Source organism: Pieris brassicae, chromosome 9, assembly GCF_905147105.1.
Source record: "Pieris brassicae chromosome 9, ilPieBrab1.1, whole genome shotgun sequence".
Classification (NCBI taxonomy): domain Eukaryota; kingdom Metazoa; phylum Arthropoda; class Insecta; order Lepidoptera; family Pieridae; genus Pieris; species Pieris brassicae.
This window is the reverse complement of record NC_059673.1, coordinates 5,531,546-5,558,976: the sequence shown is the minus strand read 5'-3', so window position 1 is coordinate 5,558,976 and position 27,431 is coordinate 5,531,546. Positions and strand designations below refer to the sequence as shown.

At 34.7% G+C, this 27,431-nt stretch overlaps 5 protein-coding genes across 11 annotated transcripts in view; 4 read left to right on the top strand and 1 right to left on the bottom strand.

The window, feature by feature from the left end:
* The window catches only part of LOC123714481 (cilia- and flagella-associated protein 44), a 35,055-nt gene extending 32,544 nt beyond the window's left edge, over positions 1-2,511 (top strand). For 2 of the 6 annotated variants that reach the window (XM_045668735.1, XM_045668739.1), the window contains 3 exons: positions 121-234; positions 1,893-2,032; positions 2,340-2,511. In XM_045668735.1, coding sequence (XP_045524691.1) covers positions 121-234; positions 1,893-2,032; positions 2,340-2,372 — 287 coding nt within the window. In that variant the 3' untranslated portion in view covers positions 2,373-2,511. Of the gene's footprint in view, positions 1-120; positions 235-499; positions 938-964; positions 1,099-1,218; positions 1,547-1,892; positions 2,033-2,339 lie in introns of those variants that run through there. The other 4 variants (XR_006754314.1, XM_045668737.1, XM_045668738.1 and 1 more) reach the window with 4 other exon arrangements.
* Positions 2,512-3,031: 520 nt separating this feature from the next.
* On the top strand, positions 3,032-18,761 carry LOC123714220 (signal-induced proliferation-associated 1-like protein 2). Its single transcript, XM_045668414.1, has 15 exons — positions 3,032-4,033; positions 5,685-5,918; positions 6,431-6,716; positions 7,026-7,626; positions 8,343-8,478; positions 9,351-9,466; positions 9,878-10,010; positions 10,381-10,548; positions 11,530-11,699; positions 11,772-11,916; positions 12,534-12,655; positions 13,371-13,718; positions 14,407-14,502; positions 15,109-15,261; positions 16,080-18,761. The coding sequence occupies exons 1-15, from the start codon at positions 3,385-3,387 to the stop codon at positions 16,185-16,187; spliced, it is 3,465 nt and encodes a 1,154-aa protein (XP_045524370.1). The 5' UTR covers positions 3,032-3,384; the 3' UTR covers positions 16,188-18,761.
* A 1,879-nt stretch (positions 18,762-20,640) lies between these two features.
* Positions 20,641-23,733, top strand: LOC123714201 (trypsin, alkaline B-like). The gene is made up of 4 exons (XM_045668391.1): positions 20,641-20,700; positions 20,998-21,166; positions 21,478-21,733; positions 23,171-23,733. Exons 1-4 carry the CDS (start codon positions 20,658-20,660, stop codon positions 23,495-23,497), a joined length of 795 nt encoding a protein of 264 aa, XP_045524347.1. The 5' UTR covers positions 20,641-20,657; the 3' UTR covers positions 23,498-23,733.
* A 422-nt stretch (positions 23,734-24,155) lies between these two features.
* Positions 24,156-27,164, bottom strand: LOC123714510. The gene is made up of 2 exons (XM_045668783.1): positions 26,589-27,164; positions 24,156-25,585 (listed from the first exon to the last, which is right to left on the bottom strand). Exons 1-2 carry the CDS (start codon positions 26,719-26,721, stop codon positions 24,711-24,713), a joined length of 1,008 nt encoding a protein of 335 aa, XP_045524739.1. The 5' UTR covers positions 26,722-27,164; the 3' UTR covers positions 24,156-24,710.
* Positions 24,202-26,587, top strand: LOC123714509 (protein ANTAGONIST OF LIKE HETEROCHROMATIN PROTEIN 1-like). Of its 2 annotated transcripts, XM_045668782.1 has the most exons (3): positions 24,202-24,509; positions 25,663-25,877; positions 25,998-26,587. In XM_045668782.1, exons 1-3 carry the CDS (start codon positions 24,202-24,204, stop codon positions 26,546-26,548), a joined length of 1,074 nt encoding a protein of 357 aa, XP_045524738.1. In that variant the 3' UTR covers positions 26,549-26,587. The 2 variants fall into 2 exon arrangements, with proteins under 2 accessions (XP_045524738.1, XP_045524737.1); XM_045668781.1 differs by having other exon boundaries at positions 25,663-26,587.
* Positions 27,165-27,431: the final 267 nt, after the last annotated feature.

Genomic DNA, 27,431 nt, shown 5'->3' with positions numbered 1-27,431 from the left:
TAAAGAAATGAAAATGAAGTATTTACCATTGTTTATAACTCTTTTGTTGGTAGGTTGTAGGTATTAAAATGTAGATAAGAAAAATAAATTTAAAAAACTTCAGAACAATTTCTGTTATAGTTACTGACGAAACAATGACGTCATTGGTAAACTCTTTGGTCGATGAAGAAAACCCCATATCAGCTCAATCTTTGGAGAATATCGACATGTTTAGTGTGATCGAAGATATCAAAGGTAAACATTTTTTATTAAAATTGGTACATTCTTTAGATCTATCTTATATAAAATCTAAATAAAGAATGGGAAATCTAAAATCGAAATGGGAATTATCTAAGGGTAGGATCTTAGAGTCAAAACTTAGAGCTAACTAAATAAAATATGATGATGATAGTTTAACATGACAACGTCATAACAAAACATTGATGAAATTATTGCATACTTTTATGAACAAGATTCAATCTATTTTATTGAATTATCACTATTTTGTATGGATACAAAGAAGGAGTGAATTCTCGGCCAATCGACTGGAAGGGATGGATGCGGCGCAAGCGCACAATGGCGTAACAGGACAATGAGTCATGCTGTTTCATGCCGGTGTTCATCGATTTATAAAATAAAATAAAGTGACTCGAGTTTATATAAAATATGTTTTAGACTCTGTACTTACCTATAATAGTATAAGACTTAAAACTAAGCAAGATTACATGCAAATTCTCACCTTACACAACATTTAGAACGTGAAAATTCGTTAAGTATATTCACACCGATGATTTTTTAATATAGGATATTTATAAAGTGTAATCTTAGCTTTCACTCTTTCGAGATTGATTAATTTATCTGAATGAAAACGTTGTAATAACTTGCCAGAGTCCTTGCGAAGCATGCACCTATAACATTTATATTAAGCCGCGCGCACTCGCACTGAGCACTTTGCTAACAGTAAGTACGAACATCGTTCATTCAGTAGCTGAGTTTTGTTCCGTCCTCCGCCCCTGGATGCAGCTCATTTCTTGCTAGTGTGCGCTAGTCACTTGCATGTGGTGATTCGTAACGCCGTGTACCATCGAGCGACGTTTTGCTGATCTCGCGTGTGTCGACGTAAGTACTTTCTTCCTCATGGCTTTACTTTATTTCATCATATTGTCAGTTTTACTGCTACTTTTATGTGATATTATGGTTTTAGATCTCCGTTATAGAAAACTATTATTTATATTATAGATGGATCGGGATCGAAGTGATGAACGCATTTTGGGGTGGTTGATGTTGAAGATGATTCGGAAAAATACAGCCACATATGAAAGAAGAATCACCTTGCAAAACATTTTATATCCGCAAGCATCAAGGGGTACAGCAAGGGATAACATGTTTTGTACCAGAATCTGAGTTACCAGGAGAAGAAAAATCAAATTGAATCTGCGCGGATTGCCTTAAACGCAAAAAGCAAAATTTACTGCCAAATAATTTTATGTACTAAGCATAGTCGTGCATTATGTGATATGTGTAAAGCTCGCATACTTGATGAATATTATTTATTGCTACTTTTTCAGTTTCGGATTAAAAAGATTTTTATTTGTTTAATTTTTACCTTAAGACTGGCAAAGTAGTTCATATGATTGTTAATTACAATAAAAAGGATTCATGTTGAAAAGTTTTGAATACATTTTCTTTTTTTTTCATACAATAAAAGAGTAAAAATATTACTTGGTAACCCCTGCATTAAATGACACTCATAAACGTAAGCAAAATGCTCTGCACGCGAGTCTCCGTGTAATTTTAAGAGGCGCGAGTGCTGCCGGGTTAAAGAGAGCTCACAACATTGACATAAGCAAATAAAAGTGTTTCAAATAGTTTGAAACATGATAGTATTTATTAAATACTATCTGTGGTTGTAGATTGCGGTATACAAGCTCCAGCCGATGAGTTGGAGCATATAGTGAAATTAGCTATAGAATGCTTGAAGGCGCAGTTGATAAGCGATGATGAGGCTAAGAAAATTGATGAAGAGGTCACAAAAGCAATGAGCGCTGATACGGTAAAATATTATGTGAATATACGAGCAGCATGTTATGTAATCAATGTTTCTAAATATAATAACAATATTTTTTCCTCGCATATTCAGTTGCGTCGCGGGATCGGTGACATAATTACGCTTCTTTGTAAAAGTAAATTAATTTAATTACACCGTTTCAACGAAGTACTTAGTCATTTGTTTCCCTCTGTAATATAATTATGATAAACAGTGTAAAAAAACGTAGGATACATCAGTTTATAATATTTATACAAAATAATATTTATTATATTATACATATAAGTATTATTTATTAGGTTTTTCATTACAGAAATCAATCGCTTCCGCAAAGGATCCTAAGTGAAATTACGGAAAGCTCATACCGTTTGATGTACTAGTAAAGATTACATATATACCGGTGATAGAATAAATACTAGCTATCAAACGTAAGTTGTAACGTTAAGTTATGGAGAAAAGGATTTTAATTTACTTTCATGGTAATGTCAGTACTTTAATTTTTGTTTATTGTTTTATTATCATTTATTTATTAAAATAAATAAGTTAGCATGATGATCGTGTTTTGATTTATATGTATTTTATACCACTAATTAGTTAACTATGATCTTGAAAATGTTTAACAGCGCCACCGTGTGGATTTTTAAAGTGCCTGATAGATATCTCACATTTAGAAGGCCACCAACTAACACGTTTTTATTACAGAATATTACAAGTTTACTTTAATTTTGAAAGAATTTGATTTGAATCATTGGGTATAAAATCAGATGTAAAAAGTTAACATTTTAAATCTATTCAGTTGTAAAAAAAAGTCTACTAAACATTTTTAATTAGAAGTTTATAACTTTCTTTAAAAGGTATTAATACGAATATGTAGGGTTTTAAAAATAATGGTTTATTAAAATGTGTAATCCATGCAGTCTGTATTAGACATATGTCAGACACTGTCCATTGTCACTTTACGACTTGTAAGACAGGTGAGTCCGTGACCGTCAATCGTCAGTTTTTCATTGCAAAATTCAATCCGCAGCAGCAATTAAACCAATAATTTGTGTTTTTTCCTGCAAATTTTAAAGTGATAAGTGAAATAAGATTAGATTTCGAGTGAAAACTAAACATTACTATTCTTATATCATCAACATTATTGAAATTTTATCAAAAACACTTTAGATGAGCTCTGTGCTACTTTACAAATACCTAACTGTAAAATGGCAAATTGAATGAATCTATTCATGTTTATAAATAAAAACTGAAACATTTTACTTCAGTTATGTGGTATTCTTGAAAAAAAAATATTTTATACATACTAATTGTAACAAGGTAGAGAAATACGTTTAATTTATTTCTATTCAAATAATGCGATGTATGCTCCAGACCATCCTAGAAAGAAAGAAGTTAAAGATGCTATGTATCGAAGTAACTCAAGTCTCGACTTGATATACGCTGAACATCCTTCGGGAAACGGGCTCCGACGTGAGTACGGCAGCCATGGCTCTATTGATGTGATAGGTGGCGCAAATGAACGATATATTCCCACTATGGTGCATAATTACAGCGTAGTATCAAGTGGTGATAAACCTTCTAGTGTAACTAGACTCACAGACAGGTTCTCTGAAATCTTAACCACTGACCATGCTGATGGGCCAACTCCAAGAGCCAGTGTAAGCCCCAAACCTCGGCTGAAGCTTAATAAACTTTGGGGTGGAAATACACCCATAGCAACCCGCCAGTGTAATGATGATACTTCAATGTCAAATATTGCTGAAGCCTCAAAACGAAAACAATTTGCACATTATGACTGCCAATCACTTATGGCTAACTTAAGTTATGCTGCTGAAATACGAGGTGCCTTATTAAGTAGGCGCCGCAATACAACAACTGGAGCTTCAGCTGCATCTCTATTAGCCACACGTGGACTACCTCCTGGTGAAGATACTGTTCCAGATACAGGAGATGGCCGCTTTAATGAGATGATTGATAGTTGTCCTTTCTTCAGAAATGAATTAGGAGGTAAGTTTTACCTTGAGTACTTGCAGTTTCTGAAATATTATTGAATATTTACAATGTAATCTTACTATCTAAAAATTCTACTACATAGTAAATTTATACTGTTACTAGCTGTACCTTGTCTAGCTTGTGGTTATACTCAGATTAGTTTGGTCATAGACTAATGTTGAATAGATTACCCAATACAAGAAGAAGTGAATATTAGAACATAAAGCATATTAAAGTGGTGAATCATAGCAGCTAAAACTTGTTTCAATGTAGCTGTTATACAGACTTCAGTTGTCTGTAACATTGTATAGCATTTATTCACAGTAACATTTATTAGTTGATCATATATTAGGTTCCATAATTTTATCTTGTTAAAGACTATGAATGATCTTTAATATCTATGTACAATATAATTATGTTCAAAAATCTTAGCACTCTACCTTTACATTTCTGGTTACTTTATGTTAACTCAAAGTAATACATTTTATTACATAAAACTATGTCCAGTTTGTTCGAACACTTATAACTCAGAAATAAGCAATAATTATAAAAACAAATCCATTAAAAAATGTACTTGGATACAATGTAACTGTTAAATATTAATTTTTATCACAAAGATATGATAAACTATCAAATTGAAGAACTAATATATATAGAGGTTTTGAATAGACAAGATATATCCACAATATTCAGGTAATAGTTTTAGAAGTGAAAATTAATGTTAATTTGGATGGAAGTATTCAGACATATTGGTTGTCAAATATTTATGTGTGCATTCTGAAAGTTATTTTGATTAAACTAAGGAAAATAAAATATGTTTATTATGGAATATAAGATACAGGTATCACTTATTCCACACTTGATATGTTATTATTATTAATATATCGAGCTACTTAAATTTAAACAAAGTAATGCACATTGTATAGTCTAGTATTACAATTTAGTGATAGTAGTGAACTTAATACTTATGTATTGCATTCATATTATCACTTTCATAAAATCTTAAATTATGTTCTCCTATCTGTAACATTCAGTAGGCAATACAAATTAGCTTTATATACCTCCATGGATTGAAACAAGAAGTAACTGGTTATCTTGGCGTGTAATTAAACTTTCATTCTTTATATATTACTGAACAGTGCATTAATAGTATTTTGCATGACACTTTTTTCACTGCATACATAATTGTTGAAAAGCTAGTCATGCATAGTGAATGTTAATCAAGACTTATCAACTCATTCATATCTGTAACATAATATGAAGACTACTATTAGAAAATATAATAACAGGAAATCACGCTTGAGTTGAAACATTGTTTCTTGATACTAATTAAATAGTAAATTTTTAATTGGAATTTGAATACTATATATATAAGGCATGGTCCTGATTTGTTTTGGTTATCTTTTTCTTGCAATTCAAGTTAATGTGTGCTGTACATTAATTATAATAAAAGGGCCAAGATATTTTTCTAAAATACAACTTACAAAAAAACATTAGTAAGAATTATGTTTAATCATTAATTTTATGAACAAAAAATAAAGAATGAAATATTTTTAAAAACCCTTTTTTTTCTTGGGAATTGCGATTGCATTTGGTATTTTTAAGAAGACATCATAATATTATTAGGAAAATTTTATAACAATAGATTAATTATTATTTTACGCAGGGGAAGAAGAAAGGTGTGTATCATTGTGCCACCGAACTGCTAGAGGCGGCATACCAGGTCAGTTTGGAGGATGGCATCGTCCTAAAGCTGCATATGGCTTCTCAGTGTTAGAGTTCCCGCCTGGCCACACCCATTGGCGTCAAGGTTGCCCTTTCGCTAAATCCGTATCACCCCTTCCTGTTGAAAGTCAAGATCTTGGAGCACTGTATTTTCGAAATTATTTCTACACCCAACGTAAGTGTTATAATTAATCAAATCAAGTTAAGTCAAAATAACTTTATTCATATAGGTAATCAAGTACCCTTATGAACGTCAGAAAAGAAGTTAAATTAATTGTAAATTTACATATTTACTAGGGCGTAGAGCGGACAAGAACTCTCCGCCACTCTTTTTAATCACTAAGTTTTGAGTCTTACAAATTGTTTAAACTGGAGCAAATCAATCCCAAAGATTAGCATCATTTACATAATCAAATTTATAAAAAGCTTTATTGATTGATTTACGTTTTACGAGAGCTTTGAATTTATTTAGTGATAATTCTATAACTTCGCTTGAGAGTTTTTATCGATGATCTATGTATCTTATCATTAACAAAAATACAAATCTTTATTAATTTCTGTCATATCAGTTATCAGTCAATTTTATATAAAATCTGTCAGTTACCAATCCTGTTGATGATGCATTATAAGTCTTTTAATAACTAACTACAAGGAAGTATTCGAACACTGTCATATTTTTAATTTTAGCTCATCAGAATTGGTTTGGCATGGATGAGAATCTTGGTCCTATTGCGATATCCATCAAAAAGGAAAGGGTAGAACTTCGCCGTGGTGGCGGTGATGCATCAGCACCGGCTTCCCAGCTCGCTTGGCAATACCGACTTATTATACGTACTTCTGAACTTCTAACGTTAAGAGGGTCCATACTAGAGGATGCTTTGCCCACAGTCAAACCCAGTAATAACAGTGCCACTTATAATACAAAGGAAGTTTTGGAATATATTGCTCCGGAGCTTCAACTTAATTCTTTAAGGTAAGTTGAGATTTCTGTTCAGTCTTCAATTTTATTTATTTAATAAACTTTAACCGCTTAAGACATTTCAAAGCCATAAACATTACAAAACTAAGTATTTATTTTTTTAAAGTTAATTACGATAAACATAACTTTAACTTTTTGTTTGAAGTCTGTTACACGTTAGACACATTTTCGCATTAATATTAAATAATCTTTGACATTCAAACCCAGCAATCTCTCGGGTTATATTTAATTACCATTACCATTATCAATCAAATAGAGACAACAGGAATTCCATTTATATTGTATTTTAAATGTTTCTCTTAGACTTGGATTAACAAACACAGCAACAGAGGAACAGCTCCTCCGTTTAGACGAACAACGCGTCACACGACATTATAAAGTCGGTGTTATGTACTGCAAGAGCGGTCAATCCACCGAAGAAGAAATGTACAACAACCAAGAAGCTGGACCGGCGTTTGTCGAGTTCCTACAAATGTTGGGCCAAACGGTCCGTTTAAAGGATTTCGACAAGTATAAAGCTGGTTTAGACAATCGAACAGATTCAACGGGACTCTATTCCGTGTACACTACGTACCAAGGATGCGAAATAATGTTCCACGTCTCCACCATGTTGCCATACACGTCAAATAATAGACAACAGCTGTTGAGAAAACGGCATATAGGCAACGATATAGTAACAATTGTCTTCCAAGAACCCGGTGCGGCACCGTTCACACCGCGACACATACGATCTCAATTTCAACACGTTTTTGTTGTCGTTAGAGTCATAGACCCGTGTACAGAGAACACTCATTATAGCATAGCTGTAAGTCGTGCGAAAGAAGTGCCTTTATTTGGACCGCCTATTAAGGATGGCGCGGTCTACCCGAAGGGTGATGCGTTTACTGATCTGTTACTTAGTAAGGTAAGGAAGAAACGTAAATTTTTGTTTTTTTTTCTTCTAGATTCTAGAAGCAGGTTTTCGAATGTCAAGATTTGAAAATACTGTATCCTAAGTTATCTTACTATAATTGCATAAAATTAATATAACTCTTAAATGTGCAATATATTATAACAGTGGCAATACAACCTTTTAGCCCTGGGTCTCAGACTTGTGTGTCTGATTCGTAATCATTTGTTTTTCTAATAGGCAAGTAGGCAAACAGCCTTCTGTGTCTAACACACGCCATCCACTTTTGGGTCTAAGGCATGTCGGTTTCCTCACTCACGATATTTTACTTCACCCTACAAGCGAGTGCCGGGATTTGAACTTACGACTTCAGGGATGAGAATTGCACGCTGAAGCCACAAGCCAAACACTGCTCTTTTGTTTGTGCAATGTATTTAGTAACTGATGTTCCAACATTGTCTGAATCTAAAGTGGAATATCTTTCTTCGTTTCTATATTAAAATTCATTAAGCTTCGTTAGCAGTTAATGCGTCTTAATAAGTCATCGTTATACATATTTACGTGACCTGTGTTAATATTCTATTAATACTTTTAACAGTTATTATGTATCAGAATGCTTTTAGTAAAAAAATACTTAGTCAAAAGAAGTGAAAAGATGTTTCACTTTAAATAAGTTATTAAACAGTACGAAGACTGCAGTCATTTTTTTTTTCATAATACATTACTTTTAGATAATAAACGGTGAGAATGCAGCCATACAATCGCCGAAGTTTAGTACAATGGCGACGCGGACGCGACAAGAGTACCTTAAAGATTTAGCTAAGAATTATGTCACTGCCACCACAGTAGAAACTGGACAGAAATTTTGTAAGTATACAAATCCAAATAGACCTATTTTTTAAATTAACTAATACAATTGTCGTTAATCTAGATACAGTCCTGCTCCGATCTTTATAACGTTTTTGGTTACGCGTGTACTTAAATCCGTCTTTTTTTAAAGGATAATAATAGTTATTTACTCAATTTACAAAGGATTATTTATGTTTCACTAATTGTGATTTAGTAGTATCAAAAATTAGGTTATTGCTGTTAATAGTGTAAACGATAGTTATAAGAGTAAATCCCATTTTGCGTAACAGCCGTTATATGAATCCTGGGTCTTCGGGATGCTTTAAATGCCTAATAGAGGATATGATTTTTCTCTATATAACTAGTCCTACACAACAATAGAATATAAGCGGAATAATGAAATGTTTATTGCTATGTAACGAAAAAATGCAATGTGTGAGAGTGTTTGCGTCTGGCTATACTCTCGGGGCGTAACTCTGAATAGAAAATCTTTGTATGCAGTAAAATTTAATTTTCAAAATAAAATAAAGTCTTTCTGATAAATATCCTATCCTATCCTATCCTACGATATTTAAGGTACATTCCCTTGATGTCCCATAGTCTTGGTACGAGCTGTAGGTGTATGTATCTTTAAAAATTGAACCACTATGTCGAACTAGCTACCAAGTATTTCCGAAGAAAATTAAAAATAGGCGATGTACTAGCGAGACCTGCCATTGTCCATGTCCATTAACGGCTGTATAATATAAGATGAACCTGCTGCTCGTTTGCTTCATGTTCTATAGAAAAAAGATGAGAATCTATCAAATAAAATTATTAATTAGTGTCTTGTCTACCTGGATTCACAATTAAATTCAGGGAAATCGTGTCAGTAATTCTTTTTTTTTCAGCTTTATTTTCTTCCCTTCTAATGAAAAGCACTAATTCTAGTAGCAATAGCACGGTTATACCGAAAACTGATGACTGTACCAATGACGTATTAGTGGGAGGAGCTTTATGCTTTCATGTAAGTAAAACGTCTCTATAAAAAAAATATTTTGTTTAATTTAATGACACAAATCTAAAATTAATTAAGTCTAAACATTTTCATATTTTTTTATAATTGAGGTTAATTGCGGGTAGTCACGGCGTGGTGTGCCCTCACAAAAAAATACTAAATAAATAGTTTTCTTTAAAAGTTCTTTAAAGATATGATTACAGACCTAATTAATTAAATTTTTATCGCGTTTGACTCTATTATAAAAAACAAAATTTCAAATAATGATAGCTAAGGGTTCGAAACCCCGGCTGTGAATAGATCTCTGATCGCAATGCGGTAAAGAAACCAGAGAACACCGGCCGGCCCATATTCATGTCGTTATGTATCAGGCGCAGAAGACCGATCAACTAATCTGATACTAGATTGTTTATATTTCAGGTCCAAGTACAAGATGAAGGAGCGGGTGGTACATCCGTTGATTGTATACTAGGCATCTCCGCTGACTCTCTAGTCTTTGTTGAAGACCTCTCACGTCAAATTATACTTGCCGTGCCGACGAATACAGTACTAGGTAACTATATTGTATATGTCGAAACAATGGCGTTACTGTCAGCTGTCATTGTTATGTCACAGAACGTCTCAGTCAAATCAGTTTAAATACGTTGATAACTATTATCGATTTGGAGATTTAATACATTGACAGCTCTTCTCTTTTCGTTCTTGTTTTGAGAACTGGCACAAAATGTAAATTAGGAAGTGTTAACTCTTTTTTACTGGTCGTTCATGAGTGTTCATTAAGTTACTTATATGTATAAATAATATTTGGTTTTTTTAAGTAACTGGTTTAACACGTTTTTTTTTATATTTATAAAACTTAATAAATATATATATAAACAAACAAATAATTTACATTGTATAAAACAATATTATCAATTTTTCAGGATGGGTTATAAGTGGTGAGTGGACGCGTATATACTACCATCGTGGTGAGAGCGTACGAGTACGTAACAGTACGGACGTGTTACTGCGGCGACTTAGTAGCGTCGCGCCCCAACACGCGCATTCCCTTAAAGAAATTACCTTAGAGAGGGGTGCTGCTTCGCAACTCGGTTAGTAAAACACTACACGCCATACTCGTCCAGCGAGTCTATTAAGTATGAGGGTATTATAGTAATTATTTAACCAATTACCGTCTAGAATTCGTAATATTAGCTCGTTTAACCAAGCCAAAGAGACATTAAGGTCAGAGTGTAGTAGACCAAAATTAGGACGGCTAATGGCGAGATGTATCTTTTGTAATGAGAAATAAAGTTCTTTGAACATTATTCAATTAATTAAAATAATCAGCTTAGGAATGCTATTTTATGCATTAGATGTGATAAAATATATAGTTTCTTGTGTTTGTGGTAACTATTTTGTCATTGCTGTGTTCCTTTGAAAATAATCGGCAAAATATTGTCATACACTTTATAACTATTTCGAATAATTTTCATATAAGTTAATATATATTTATATTGTTCCATATTTTCTAAAATATTTGACACTCTGAAGTTCATCTTTGTGATTCTATATAGCAAAGGTATATTGCATCAGAATATGCATAAAATAATGACACATTAAAAATTTACTGTATATATATCACGGTAAAATTGTAAATATCGTTACGTTGTAATCTATCTCGCGAGATTGTAACCTCAACGTACTTACAATCTAAAGTATTATTATTTGGTAGATCTATCTATCGAAGTGAAATCGTCAAATTGTGAAACGGAACGCACCTCGCGCGCTGATTGGTTAAACGGGATATACCCCGCGCCACCATCTTTGTCCTATGGTCTACTATAAAGCCGACCAATCAGGGACAGCCTTCGGACAGTGGACAATTTTAAGATTTTAATTTGACGGTTTCACTTCAATAGATTACAATCTTCCGAATAATAATACGATAAATTGTAAGCAGTACGTTGTGGTTTACAGTATTTCGACAGTTTACAATCTCGTTACGGTATTTACAATTTTACGGTGACATATATATATTATTAATAAAAAGAAACATTCGATATTGTATAATCATATTTATATAAACCCAGGTTTCCACGTGCAACCAGACGGCCTAGTAACTGCGGTGGAGGGCGGTGGGCCAGCTGCAAGAGCTGGAGTAAGACGAGGGGCCAGACTACTAGAAGTGTGCCGTGCTGCAGTCGTCGCATTACCCCACGACCACTTGGTGGACCTACTTAAGACATCGGATCCTGTTACTGTAAGTATTAAAAAAAGCCGAGTTTTAGCAAGAGAAACGATCAGCATATAACCTGATGAAATATATCTCCAGGTGACGTTAACGTTCGCGTCCAGCGGGCGATGTGAGTGCCAGACTTACGGGAGTGAAGCGTGGGCGCAGCAGCCGGGACGACGACGCCTCACCCACGACCGGCCAGCTTCGCCTCCTCGCTCTGACAGCTCCGGATACGGCACGGGTCAGTTAAAATAAACCGTGTTCAGAGAGATAAATTTCTCTATAGTTAATTTTACTAAAGCGGAGCCTTGTTATTGTAATATCCGTAAAAGGTTTATTTAGGGGTTTTTAAAAATGAAGTAACAAATAGTGAATGAATTAGGTGGGTACTTCAAAAAAAGATCGTACGATCGTACCAATTATAAAAAGGCCGGCAACACACTTGCGAGCCTTCTGGCAATGCGAAAGTCCGTGGGTGGCGGTATCACTTAACATCAGGTTACATCACAACACTCCTGCCCATTTGCCATTTCTAAAACTAAAAATCTTCTATAACGAAATATTTATAAAACTAGTTCGTTCGCATATGAAGGAAAATTTAAAGAACCTGTTATCAAATCCTGGCTGTTTTGTTTCCCGAAGGAACTGAACTGAAGAATTATTTATATTTGATAAGCCCATACTGTAAACAGAAATGTGTCTATTCCAGTAGAAAGTTCCTCATTGATGTAGAAAAGATTTCATTCCAACTATTTTAGACTCACCTCAATATTACTTAACTTACGATGAGGGTAGAAGAAAATTCGTTTCAATCATTTTCGCGGAATGTCGTCGTTAACAACTGTTACTGAATCACAGGTGGTTCAGGTCGTAGTGCAGCATCTCCAGGTGGAGAGGCAGTTCGCAGACGATCACATGATGACGCATCACCAAGGCATCCACGGCGACCGCGTCTCTCTGCTAATACATCGTCTCTCACGGTATATCATTCTGAATATTATCAAATTACTAAATTGTATCCTTATACATGGCTATATTTTCATCTATATATTTATTTTTATTTATACATTTTCGGTACAAGGACAGACAACAGATTGATTGAATACATAGTTACTAAAAACTAAACAACATTTGTAAACCTGTATCCAATTACACCTGTACACATCATTTCAGTGGCATCTTCAGTCCTGGTTTACCAAATACTAACTATTACATACAGTATAAATATATTCAATTCAATGACAAAACCGCGAATAATCTTTTTAAATTCATAAAAACTATTGTGAAAAATATTAACATGAGAACACACAGAATTATAATACTTGCACATTCTAGCGAGCGCACCATTCTGGGATACGCACAGAACATGTCGGTACCTTGGTGTCAAGTTTATCTAAAAGATAGCTGTCAATTGAGCCATTTGTTATTTTATACAAAGTGCCTAGGTTGCTCATTCACCTCCACCTTTCAAGACTTACCATCTGAAAGTGGGCAAGACGCTGGTCATATTCATTTATTTTGCGCCTAAGTCGATACTTTGAGCATAAAGCCCTAATAAACCGCATTTGTATTGATTCTAATCTATCTATGAATTTGGTATATCATATACTGCATCAATATTAAATGTGGTAACATTTTAAATAACTTGTGACTTTAGAACTTAGATTCATAATAACTCTCTACATTCCCTTTCAGGAGGAGTTAATGCGACTTATGGACGCGGAACTGGAGGACGCAAAAAATACCGCAATGGAAAGAATCGGTTCCAGCGCTGATAGAGTTGGATCAGGTGCTGATAGAGTTGGGTCAAATGCTGATAGGATTGGGTCAAGCGCTGATAGAGTTGGATCAAGTGCTGATAGGGTTGGATCAAGCGCTGATAGAGTTGGATCAAGCGCTGATAGAGTTGTATCAATCGCTGAAAGGGTTGGCTCTAGTGGAACAAATGCGCCCACTCCCCAAGGAGCACCTTTACCGTTGCCCGACGCTTCGGCACTTGACTGGGCTGCACTAGTCCACACTGCGACGCGCGCTATGTTGCAGGTAAGAAGTTGTTTATTGCAATTAGATTTTTAATAATTCCACGTTCGATTTCATCTGACTGATCTTCTGAATGATTTCTGTAAACAAAAAATACCAGATATTTACACCAATTAAATTTAGTGGTTTTAATTATATTTAAAAGTATGGATCTTATTCCTATCTTAAGTTAATCGTAAGCCCTATCAAATATGTAAATCTTCAGTCTGAAAAAATGGGTTGACAGCTAGATTTAAGTCTGTTTTACGTTGTAGAATACGGGAGTAAGTATTTGTAATAATAAAAATGTGTGCGTGTACTAGTGTACACACGTAAAAAGTGAAAGTTCTTTCTGACCTCATTTTTTGAAAAATGATCCACTATATGCAACTTTACAGAAATTGGTTAAATAAAATTAAAATAGATAAACAAAAGTTTAACCAAAGACTTTTATTATCATAGACATGAATACAGATAATACAATTATTTCATTTTACCATATTACTACTAAGATTATTACAGATTTTATTAATTGTAATAGATTTATTATTATCATTGTTATCGTTATTATATATTTTTGTTATTAATGGCTTCTAATCTCTTCGAACCAACCTTGGTAGGGAAAGAAAAAGATGGCGCGTAACCGAAAAATGTGACTGTAATTTTTTTCCAACCCCGATAAAGAAGTTTCACATTAAAAATAATTTTTCAGATATGTGAGGAGCATCAATATCCATCTTTAGAGAACTCGGATCCACCTCTAGAACCTCTGCCCAGCGAGTCACTACGAGATTGGCCTGAGAGACCAGTATGTATAATTTTGTAATAAATATTTAAAAAAAAAAACAATGGCGCTACCTTTTTTAGGTCTGGGCCTCAGATTTATCATTGGTTAATCTAATAGGCAAGGAGGTGATCAGCCTTCTGTGTCTGACACACGCCGTCGACTTTTTGGGTCTACGGAAAGCCGGTTTTCTCACGATGTTTTTCTTCATCGTTTGTTTACATATAAAGAAAGTCCATTGGTGCATAGCCGGGCATCGAACCTATCGTTGCCGGCCCTTTAAGAATTGGTACACTCCTTTTGTAAGTTCCTATTAGAAAATATTTTTTCGAAGCGGTCCTGTCGTTTTGCAACCTATTTAATTCATACAAAGCATCAAATCATACAAATTAATTCTTTATTATATTAGTGTAGATAATGTGTTTCAAAAGATATATCAATTTAACTATATTTTCCATTTATGATTATCTATACTAATAATATTTGTAAGGAATAAACTCAAAGATAATATACATTTTTTCAAATTCGTTCGCAATTAGAATGACGCATTATCTCTGAGTGACAAGTATTTCCAAAAATATTTTACTAAATAAATGTACAAAAATGGTAATAAAAGTATTGAATTAACAGACAAGTGAAAGAACAACGCCTGCGGCGCCAAATACAAGCACAATTGCGAGTACGGAATCAAGCGCGTGCGCATGCGGACTCAAAGAGCGCGTCGCAGCATTAGAGGCCGACGCCGTCTGCGCACAAAGACATCAGCATCAGCTTGAGGAAGAGGTACAGTGATGCATTTGATACTGTATACATGTGAATTATGTATCTTAACACTTTTGAAAGATAGAAATTTTTTTGTTTGTAACTTGGGGTTAAGTCTAAAGCGTTTTAATCGTTGTAAATTTTTTTTCTTCCACCGAATAAATCTACATTATCACAGTAACATAGATTGTTCAACATCACGGTAAAATTATAATTCATTTTGGAAAATCAATTTATTAAAAAAAATCGTTGATATGATGAACCGTCTAACAGTCAATGTATGTCGTGTTATAGATAAGCTGGACTTGATTTATGATTTTATGAAAGTAATACAATGAATACAAAATAAATTTCTAAATTACTACTATCACCTAATTGCAATACTCAACGTTACAGTATACCTTTAGTAGCTTAATATATTTTCCTATGTTTACACGATAAAATTCTGAACGCACTTATAAATATTTGACAACCAAAATACATGCCTATCCTTTTTACCCCTTCATCTTTATCTTGTCGATTCGAAACGACTTCGGAAGAGTTTTAACGTACAGACCGAATGGCCATTAAATGTTTGACAGTTATCAAACCCATTGACATTTTGTATTGGAATTTTTTGTTATTATATTTATGTTTCGTGAATTGTGCAATGTTTTTTATAAAAAGAGTTATATTTAACATTCTATGCAAATCATAACTTAATAGTACGTGCTTTTTGTCGATGATATACACGTATTTGGACTTAAAATAAAAGCTGAAATTGTTCTGATTTCATTAAATCAAGCCCTTTACTAAATAAAAGTAACGACTGGTTTTAATTTTTCGGTTGTTTATTTCAGGTACGTCGTCTAAGACGGCATAACGCGCGCTTAAGAGAGGAATCAGCTCGTGCTGTATGGCAGTTGAGGCATTTCACGCAGTGGCTCAAACGGACCGTCGACAAATAGAATTGTTTTACGTATACCCGTACGTACGCGCGTACGTACCAGAAGTAACGATAAGTATGACAAAACAAGTAATGCAAGCCAGTCTTAATGAAAGTTCTTATTAGAATTCATTTGGCTTAATTTAAGCTTTTTCCTTATACAATTTAAAATTTTTGGCTTTAAATTTTTAAGTATTTTTGAGTAACTGATGAATCAATTAATATTTGATATTATTTACAACTTTGCTAGACTTTTGTGTACATTGCAATTTAATACAAATCTCATTTTATAACAAAGTTACCGTCCATGATTTTCGATTAAGTCGATTTCTATAGAATTACTGAAGTACCTTGAATGTAAGATTCCGTTGATAAGTGTTATGAGCCTATAAAATAAGTCAATTAATTGTATTTATTGCGTCTTATGCTTATCTAAAGTTTCACAATAGTTATATTGATTAGTAGATACTATTTAATCTATAGTATAGGCTATATAATGTTCATCCAGATATTTAAAACTCGATTTGTTAATCTTAGGTCCGTATTACTCATTTATAATTTTTGTTAACATCTTAGTCTAAAGCCTTGTCACCCTTGTCACAATGTTCTAAATTTAATTTAGTTTTATTAAAGTAAGATTTAAAGACAATATGCAAACTGTAATCTGTCAAATTAGGACAGAAATGAGATTTCAATGATAGAATGAAATTGGAGGTTATGACAATACGTAGATTTTTAAATGGGAAATACGGGCCTTTGAGAGGGCCAAATGTGATCTACGAAAACGAAATAATCTTAATACCTGTCAATAAATACTTGATGTCCCCAAAATCATATACAAATATAATACACTTAAAATTTGTAGGAATTAAACAGCTCTTTTGCGTTCGTAATTTAAAAGTAGACCGGTCAAGGTCATTATAAGAAAAATTGCCTTTAAATTATTAATTTAATATCAGATCTTGAGATATTAACTCTAACACTCAGTGATAGAAGAATTATTGACATCTATCGTTTTTGTAGCGTCGTTGCTAAATTGAAAGTCTTTAAATATTGCACTAAATTTTTACTCCATTTCCGTAATAGACCTCTTTCGAAAGCCGAAAAATGAAACATTGATATTTTTGAAATTGGAATGCAATTCCTTTTTGAAAAAAGAACTTGTACTTGGACTTATCTATTCTGTTTTCGAAAGCGGTTTTAGCTGCATTATAGACTGTTGCGTAAAATAAGTTAATGTGTAAAGTGATACATGGTATTTCCAAAGAATAATTTCTTATGAATGACGAGTATAATCGCGCTGTATCTTATGAATTTTGTGCCTTTCTTCAGCTTCTAGGGAAGCTATTACGTTGGCGACCTTATAACTGTTAATTATAGATTAGTAGTAGGTATTTGTTATTGCCTAACGTATAGATTTCATATACGATGTTCACTATAAGTTAACGGTTCGTTAAACGGCGTAATCGACCGGGTTCTATAATTATCCTTGTCCATAGACGTCACCTGTAAAATGATTTTTAAATGACGTCATGAAACATTTACCCTTTTTCAATAGTGTTTCAACGCGTAGCGCTAAAGATTTTGGAATTAAGTACAAAAACTCAATAAATTTATTAAAAGTTAAATCGCTTAAGGTGATTACTCGTGAGCTGTTACTAATGATAGCATATTATAGAGACCGTGTTTAAGGAATACGATTAACGGACCGTTTAAGAGCGGAGGTTAAAATGTGGAAGATATTATGTTACGAATTACTGTTATGAATTATAGTGTGTTAAACATATTTGTAATGTCGCTTTGAACTTTTTGTGACGCACTGAATATTATTTATGACGCACATTTGTTTTTGGAAACTTTACACGTATATTGTTCGCTTATGAGATAATAAAAACCTCTTTTGACATTTTTTTTATAATAAGTGGTCATAGACTACAGCAGGCGTGTCCCAATTGTACGCTGGTTTACTATTTGCATACCATATTCAGTTTTTGACGTCTGCATACAGTTAGCATGTAATTTATTCGACGTATGCTTCCGTTTAGTTCTGTGTTCGTATCCGTCTTACGTCTATTATGCGATTTCGATCTGTGGAATCTGCATGGTCACGTGACTGTTAATTGCCAAGCGGGTCACGTCTGTTGTTAAAAATGATCTAGGGTCCTTTATATTTTCATATAACCAAGTGAAATAGCAAATTATATCTTCATGTTCGTTAGAGCAGTTGTGTAAATATGAATCTCAAGCTTAGTTTAAATTCAATGAGAGCTTTATTAGTTTAAGCCACGAACAACGCGTAATTTTACGTTATTATTTATACGTTAATTAAGGTTTACGATAGTGTTCCACGTTTCTCACGTAATTTTATTGAAAAGTACAACGATTTTTGCACTTGATAAAAATCCCACCTGTCAGCACTGTTCATGAACAAAATCTTCGTTGGTATGTAGGTATAATTTATTACCAAAGTGTAGCAATTTACCGCCATATTTTTTTGAGAATTATCTTTATAATTAGCACGTTTCAGCGGTTTTCATATGTTTACTGTTATCTTAGATAAGTATTTTCTACATTTATTTAAGGACATTCCAGTATAATAAAGTATATACCAAAGAATCGTATTATTTTACAACCCTTTAAAAAATAATCTTTAGCGCGACAACCTTTTTAGGTCTGAGCCTCAGATTTCTTTGTGTTGCATAATTGTTTGTCAATCTAATAGGCAAGTAGGTTATCAGCATCTTGTGCCTGACATACGTCGTCGAGGTTTTTAGGTCTAAGGCAAGCCGATTTCTCAGCTAATGCGCATATATAATGAAAGTACATTGGTCCACAGTCGGGAATCGAACCTACGACCTCGGGGATTAGAGTGACATGCTGAAGCCACTAAGCCAACACTGCCCTTTAACTTGGACCAATTATATTCTTAGGGAGCTGAAGACGCAAATATATATAGCTCTTATGATAGTCTATACAAATGATGGACGTTGCAATATATTGGGTGTGACTACCGGAACAGTTAGCTTTTTCTTTATAAAGCACATTTGACAGCTACTCTGTACTATACTTAGTCTGGCCATATATACTGGTTTTTTTTAAATTTAATAGCAATAGTTTTAACTTAATTGTTAGTATAGTAGTCAGTTTCAAATAAATACTGTTACCATTAATATTGAAAATCATTTTTATATCATCGTTCATTGGGTTTTCTCATTTTGGCGCCAATACTTGTACAATATTTAAATGGAGTTTGGTGATACAGAGAACCGAATCGCTGTGATTGCATTACACATTTTTAAAACTCCATACGCTTGGTATTATTAAATGCTTCTGTACCGAGCTATTAATAGATACCACGAGACCTCCTCTGTTTGTGACAGAAAAAGATCTGGCCGTCCACATAGTGTTCGTACAAAAAAGTTTGTCAAAGCAGGAAAGGAAAGAATTCGAATAAAAGCTGTCGAACAGTAAAAGATTTTATCTCGGGAAATAAAGATAACACGTAGAACCATGTTGCGTGTTTTAAAAGATGACTTAGGACTTGTAGCCTATAACAGGCGTACTAGTAATTTAAAAAAGAATAGGATGGCAACAGTGGACACAGTGCAACGTGGCCACTACTTTGTTGGGGTATTAGCTATGAAGGTGTGACTGAGCCATACTTTTATGAAAAACGTATCAAAACATCGATACAAGTAGGTTATCAAGATATCATTCTTGAGAAGGTACTGAAGCACCTTAACAACACCATGTTCAATAACCAACTATATTGCATTGCAGCCAATGGCTGACTTCGAATAAGCTTTTTATATTTCAAATTGTTTCATATTTATGTATTAAACTAATACACTGTAAATGTAATAAATGTTATTTGCAATAGAATTTTTTTTTTACTTTATTTCAGTATTTATGGCTAGATATAGAATTCTATACAATGTGTACGTTCGAGCGAGCTTGTGCGTGCGACTTCCATCCTGGAGGTCGTACGTTTGAACCCCGGTTGTGCAGCAATAGATTACACTATCTAAGTGCCCAATACAGTGAAGGCAAACATTGTAGGAAACATGTATACCTTAACCCAAAGAGGTGACGGCGTGTATCGGGCTCGAGAGGCTTACCACCTACTTCCCTATGGATAAAGAAAATGATCACGAATACAGATATCAGAGGCCAAGAGAAGCGACACTGGTTTCTTTTTAAACATCTATTTCATTATATAAAACGTTATATTCTGTGTATCCTATACAACATAGTTTTTATTAAATGACTGTTTTATGAGCGTCGATAATTTTATTAAAATGGACGTGCAACTAATTGAAGCTTTATTAATATATTAACCACTCTAAATCACGTGTTATAAGAAAATTGGTTTTAAAGACGTTAAGCCTTGTCTACTTCAGATTTTATTAACACTGCATTATGGCGATAAGACGGCTAAATATAAGCAGTCTCTGACTTCTGACTGAAAACTTAGAGTAGTCCTAAAGAAACCATGCGCGTGTTGGTGTTTTTAATTATGGTGGCGACCGTTGTCGGTAAAGTAATTTTTAATTTGTTACTGGATGATCATCAGTCATTATCTGGTCGGAATTAAATTTTGCACTTCTCAAATTCATTTGAATTATAAATAATTTTAAATGTTAATATGTCGTTTTCAATCGGATAATGTCTCCAAAGCGAATTGTTCCTTTGAGTTCGTTTTAGGCACAATATTGTACAAAATTTTATTTACATCTATAACAACGGTTAAAAAATTGTTATACTTTTGTATATTGTACGTAGTGAATGAGATAATTGATTCTCGTACTGTCTAATATGCATTTAATTTGCAGCGGTATCCCAGTCATCAAACCGAATTGTCGGTGGTAACATTACCACCATTGAATCATACCCATTCATGAGTAACATGCGAACATTGAGCTGGGGCGGTTGGTGGTATCAGGCCTGTGGTGGTTCACTTATCACATCTAAAGTTGTGTTATCGGCTGCGCACTGCTATTAGTGAGTAAACTTATTTGAAAATAGACTTAATGTTTACTTAGCAAAGTAAAGAAGTTCACCATAATTTCTTAAATCAGTAATAACATTCGCAACTGACTTGCGTACTAATAATTTTTATAATTAAGTGGCTGTTAAAGATTTTGAGAACCAAATGCCAATAGTCACTTTTGTATATAGAATGCAAATTTCCAGATAAATAACCAATAGATATTACTAAATTATAAAAAAATCGTTAGTTGTAGTAAGTTTGTAATACTTGTGCTCATAAGAAATAGCGCCATTTAAGTTCGAACCATAACACTTCTTTACAGCGGTGCCTTACCATCGGCTTGGAGAGTCGTGCTTGGTTCAACAATGTCTTCAAGCGGTGGATACACATACAAAGTGTCTCAGTTAATATTGCATGAAAATTATATTGCGGCATTACAACTCAATGACATAGCTATTGTAAAACTACAAGTCAGCGCTATAATGTCCAGTCGAGTGGGCAGAGCACGTATTGCAGGTTCCAGTTATAATCTTCCTGATGGAACAACAGTCAATGCGGTTGGGTGGGGTACAACCTCGGTAAGTATCTAAATAATTTATAACTAATGACGACTGATCCATCAAATAGAAGGTATTGTTCACCTAGTCCAACCATAAGTCCTGTTACAAATGAAAAAGCATTTTTTTTTAAATGAAGTATGTAATATTATGAAAATTTACACCTATATATTTATTACAGTCTCAGCAAAAAATTTAAAAATATTCTACTCGGAATGGCCACCTCTGACTTTTATACAGGCCTTTAACCTATTTAACCTTTAAATTTTTTAAGAGGCTCAATATTGCCGTGTCGTTTAACCATAATTTGAAGTCTAAAGTGTTGAGGTCTGGGATAGATGAGGGCCAGTCTTCAGCTCTTATATATAGGTATGTTGGTTTCGAGCCAAGCTTGGCTAGTTCGTGCCTTGTGACCAGGTGCAGAATCCTGATGGAAAGTCCGCGGTATATTTTTAAAAAGTGTATTGCTGAGAGGCTTCACAACATGATCCAAGAAGAGTATATCTGGATACACTTTGGCTGACGGTTTCACTCCTTTTTCACAAAAATGTTGTTTTGTGACTCCTTGATAAGACACACCCCAAACCATCACTGACGCAGGATGATGACCACGTTGTACCTTACCGACTACTTCAGCAGCTTCTTTAGATCTGAGAGCATATACTTTATCATTTTGCTTATTGTAGTGTTCTTCAATCGTGATTTTTTTTCATCGGTGAAAATAGTAACTGTCTTTAATTGTAAATATTAATTCGTGGCACGTCCTGTATATCGAGCTTCAGATCTTCTTTGACAATACAATCGCGACGCGACAATCTATCCTAGCCAATCTTCACTTCTCGCGATAAGATTTTGTGCTTCCTAATGGGGGGTTTCGAGGAATTCTGGCTTTAACAGAATTAACAGCCTTTGTAGTTCTAACAGCACGCGGCCGCCCCGATCTTTTCTGGGCTTCGACGGACGAAGTGTTCTTGTATCTATTGATAGTGCAATATACGAACACACCAAGATTTTGAAGTGTCTGGAATATGACCGACGGCTCCATACCCACTTTGTGCAAGGCAATCCTACTTTCTTTAATACCCCATTCCATATTGTAATTTGATAATGAACACACGTTTTTTAAATAATATACGTGGCCAAAATTTAAAATAATGAAAATGTTAAAAAAAAACTTTTTATGTAATTGTATTTATGCTATAAAACCTCGTTTTACGTTTTAGTACACATTTGTTACATTACATATTACGGTACATTCCGTAATAAAAGAAGACCAAGGCTTATAAAAGGGTTCGTGCGCCTTAGTATTAAAATAGATTCAATTTCCAGTTGTATAATGATCATTTTTAATTACCATCAAATCCATTTTTCCTCATTTGCTGGGACGTACAAAAGTAATCTGTGCGATAGGTACCGAACTTTATTATTATAAACAGAAAGCTTTGTCTTATATTTCAGTCTGAGGGTAGACCATCGGAGCAGCTGCGCGATGTTCATCTAAAAGTAATCAATCGAAATATATGCGCTGAAAGGTATGCCGCTCTCAAGAAACAACCTGGTTACGAAGACTGGCCTGATATCACAGTAACGATGCTTTGTGCTGGTGTTCTTGATGAAGGTGGCAAAGATACATGTCAGGGCGACTCAGGAGGACCATTGTTACACAAAAAGGATATACTTGTCGGGATTACGTCTTGGGGATACACGTGCGCTCATCCACGCTTTCCAGGCGTCAACACTCGAGTCTCTAGTTATTCAAACTGGATACTCACCCACGTTAAGTAGTGCAAAGTTAGGCAATTAACTTAGAATTTGATGGTGAAAGTTCAAAGAAGTCAGCAGCAAGATTTTTTCGACTTCTGCGATTCTGCGCTTCACCATTCTTGCCAACTTACGTGCAAAACACGAGGTTTTATTATGTTATATCAAAAAAATCACGACGAAGTTTTTGGTACATGTTTAAAAAAAAGATGTTATATTTTAAATAAAAGTTATAAATTCTACTACTATCTACCTACTAATTGGATTTTTTTGTACATATATACCTACATAAACTATGGTTAAGTAACCGGTGAAATCGGAGTGAGTACCCCTACGACCCTTAAATCAGAGGCAATGTCGGGGAACTGGTGGGCAGCTCCCTGGATCGCTCTCTAGATCGCCTTGTATACCCGTAATTTTATTATCAACGCTAACTCAAATTCATCCCCACCACCATTGTCCCGATAACGCAATTGATTTAGGGCCGGCGCCCACTGCCGGCACGGCGTGGCATGGCACGGCAGAGCATCCCGCGGCATGCAATGGCATCCTGCGGCGTGCAGTGGCATCCCGCGGCGTGCAATGGCATCCCGCGGTGTTCCGCATCCTGCTGAAAGCCCAGCCACTCTGGTTAGTTTTGCTCCGCGCGTATTCGAAGTTGGTTGTGTTTTTGCTCCGCGCGTATTCGAAGTTGGTTGTGTCGCAAAAGAACATTTTGTTGTGTCGTTATGGTTGACTGGGATTTAGTATTAATAGCACTTCTAGCTGAAGATGAAGAGAGACAAATAAGAACTGCTAATTTGACGAACAGACAACTCTGGGTGCATAATTTATGGAGAACAAGATCTACAAATGGTGAATTCAGCAACTTATTTAATGATTTGAGATACGACATCCGAAAATTCTATGATTATTACAGAATGGACTATGAAAAATTTGAAAAGTTAAGTGATTTGCTAAAATCGCATATAAAGAAAATCAAAACTAATTTTCGATCGCCTATACCTGTTACAGAGAGATTGTCTGTATGTCTAAGGTTAGTGCATATTACATATTGCATGCGATGGGGCCACAGACTACTCAACCTACAAGACAACGCTTTGGAAGGCAAAAGTGGGGCCACGCTTAAGCTATTTTTCGGCTTAACCCACGTTTTGTTCCATAGTCTGCGGCCGACATTCTATATTATAACACTGTACAGTACAGTATGATAAAAAGCGAAAGTATTATAAAAAATTTAGTTTTCATAATCCGGCAATTGAATATTGGAGTTATTGTCATATATATCACTATTATTTTGATGTCTGGATATAGGAGTAGGTATGTATTCTATATGAGTAGTACCATAGTTTGGTTCGGAGTTATATTGTTGTTCGGGCTTATTAAATGAAGAAAAATTGTGTAAAGGATTTCTTCTTTCGATAGTTGTATTATGGGTTCTGGCAACAGAAGTTGGTGCGTATTGCTGAGATGAATGAAATTCATTTGAAATATCGAATCCTGAACTTGATGTCGAAGGACGACTTCGCTGCACAACTGAACTTAACTCCACATTTTCCAAATGCTTTATTTCTGCATCAGTAACAATACGTAAAACATCGCGTTTTATTTCAGCTTGTAATTTTGGTGACAAAGTCTTCGCTGTTGCCGCCATTGCTTGAAAAAATATCTCCATAGGATGTTGTTCCTTCTTTTGGTTTTCAATGTATTTTTTTAATATTTCTGCTGTTGTTTCTGTATACTGTGTTTGCGATGACATGTATGATCGCTGACGAACATGTCTAGCTGGTCTAGAATCTGATGCATGGGATGAACACGACATTTGAGATACAGGCGATTGTGCTTCAGGAAAATTAACAGTTGATGCTATATTGGGAGGTTGTGTATTTTCGATATTCTGCGTATCTTCGGAAAGCTGTGTATCGTCGGAAGAAGAGTCTAAATTTGAGAGCTGAGGTCTATCTTGAAAAAACTTTTGCAGAAATTCAAGTTCCTTTTCAAATTTAATTGGTCGCCTCTTTTTGGCAGCGTCACCGCTTTTGGACACCCTGTTTTTTAAGGCTTTTCTATAATTGTTACGAAGGCAGCTCCATGCCTTCTGACATTCTTCATCTGTAACAAGAATGAAGTATTTTAAATAACACACGCTTTTAAGTCGTCTACTAATGTTTTTTTTTGTTTTGTTACAGGTATCTAATAACAGGAGCTTCTTTTAAGTCTTTAGCTTTTAGCTATCGTATGGGATTCACTACTGTGCGTAAAATAGTCCACGAAACCTGTCAAGCAATATTTACTGTATTAAGATCTACTGCATTGCCGAAACCCACGAGCCAACAATGGCAGTCAATTGCAACCGACTTTGATAAATTTTGGAATTTTCCTAACTGCATTGGGGCCATAGATGGTAAGCATTTCAAGATTAGAGCTCCTAATAACAGTGGAAGTATGTATATCAACTACAAGAAGTTCTTTAGCATCGTTTTATTAGCTGTCGTGGATGCAAAATACAAATTTGTGATTGTAGATGTCGGAGCATATGGTCGAAATAGCGATGGCGGTATACTTCAAAGCTCCAAATTTGGTTCGAAACTACGTAATGGTTTTTTAAGCATACCACCGGAAAAAGCTTTACCACATTCAACTCAAAAATTACCCCACGTATTTGTTGCTGATGAAGCCTTTCCACTAACAAAAAATATTATGAGACCATACCCCTCACATCTTTTAAATGATGAAAAAAAAAGGATATTCAATTATCGCTTAAGTCGAGCACGGCGTATTGTAGAAAATGCTTTTGGAATGTTACAAGAAAGATTTGAACTATTTCAAAAAGGTATAAAAGTTCAACCAAAGTACGTTAACAACATTATACTAGCAAGCACGTGTTTGCATAACTTTATCATTGATGATCATTCTATGGAGGCACTTGGCTCTAATACTAATAATGCAATCGATAGAACCAATGATACAGTTTTCAATAATCTGGAAGGGATGGTTGTAAGAGATTGTTTCACGGAATATTTTTCTAATGTTGGTAACGTGTACTGGCAAAATGAAATTGTTAATAGATGTTAGTTTCTATTTCTGACAAAAAATAAATAAAAAAATAACTTACGTGTTGTATTCATTTCTTCTGCAATTTTCTGCCATGCGTTCCTTTTCATATGTTGATCCATGTAGAAACGAGAGGAGACATCGTATATACACTCATGCGAACGAACCAGATTAATCAATTTCTCTTCATCCATTTTCCCGTATTTTACGTGAAGTAATTTACTGTATCGCGTACGCACGTGCTAATTACTTGCCACGCTCAGTCAGTGTGAGAGAAAAAATCGCGCGCGCCAGTGCGTTTTCTCCCTCCCTTGCCCCCGCGCACCGACCGGAATGCGCCCCATCGAAATGCTGCACAAGTTTCAACCTTATTTCAACTAGCTAGCAATCATAATTCCTCGATCCAAAAATGACCCATATGTCTCACGGGATGCAATGGCGTGCCGCGGAATCCCGTGGAATGAAAAGGCAAGTCACGTCATACCGCCGCATCCTGCGGCGTGTCGCGTCATGCCGCGGCATCCTGCGGCACGTCGCGGCATCGTGGTATCAAAATAAGGTAACGTAAATTCTAAACTTATTGAGATAAGATTCAAAATAATTTAATTAGTATTGAAATCCTTTGCCATGACATGCCGTGCCGTGCCGGCAGTGGGCGCCGGCCCTTAAGGGCCGTGAGTAGACACTTTAAGCAATGAATTTGTAAATTGAAACCACAATAAGCGCAGGTCAACTATAATAAGGTCTAGTTGTTCCAAAAGGTTAAGGGCCTTTGAGAGCATTTTATATTGCTGCATTTATAAAAAACCATTACGACCAAAAGAAAGCAATATTTATAATTATAATAATTTAAGTTGATGTTATGTACACATATTGTTAAAAATTATTGGACAAAATTAATGAA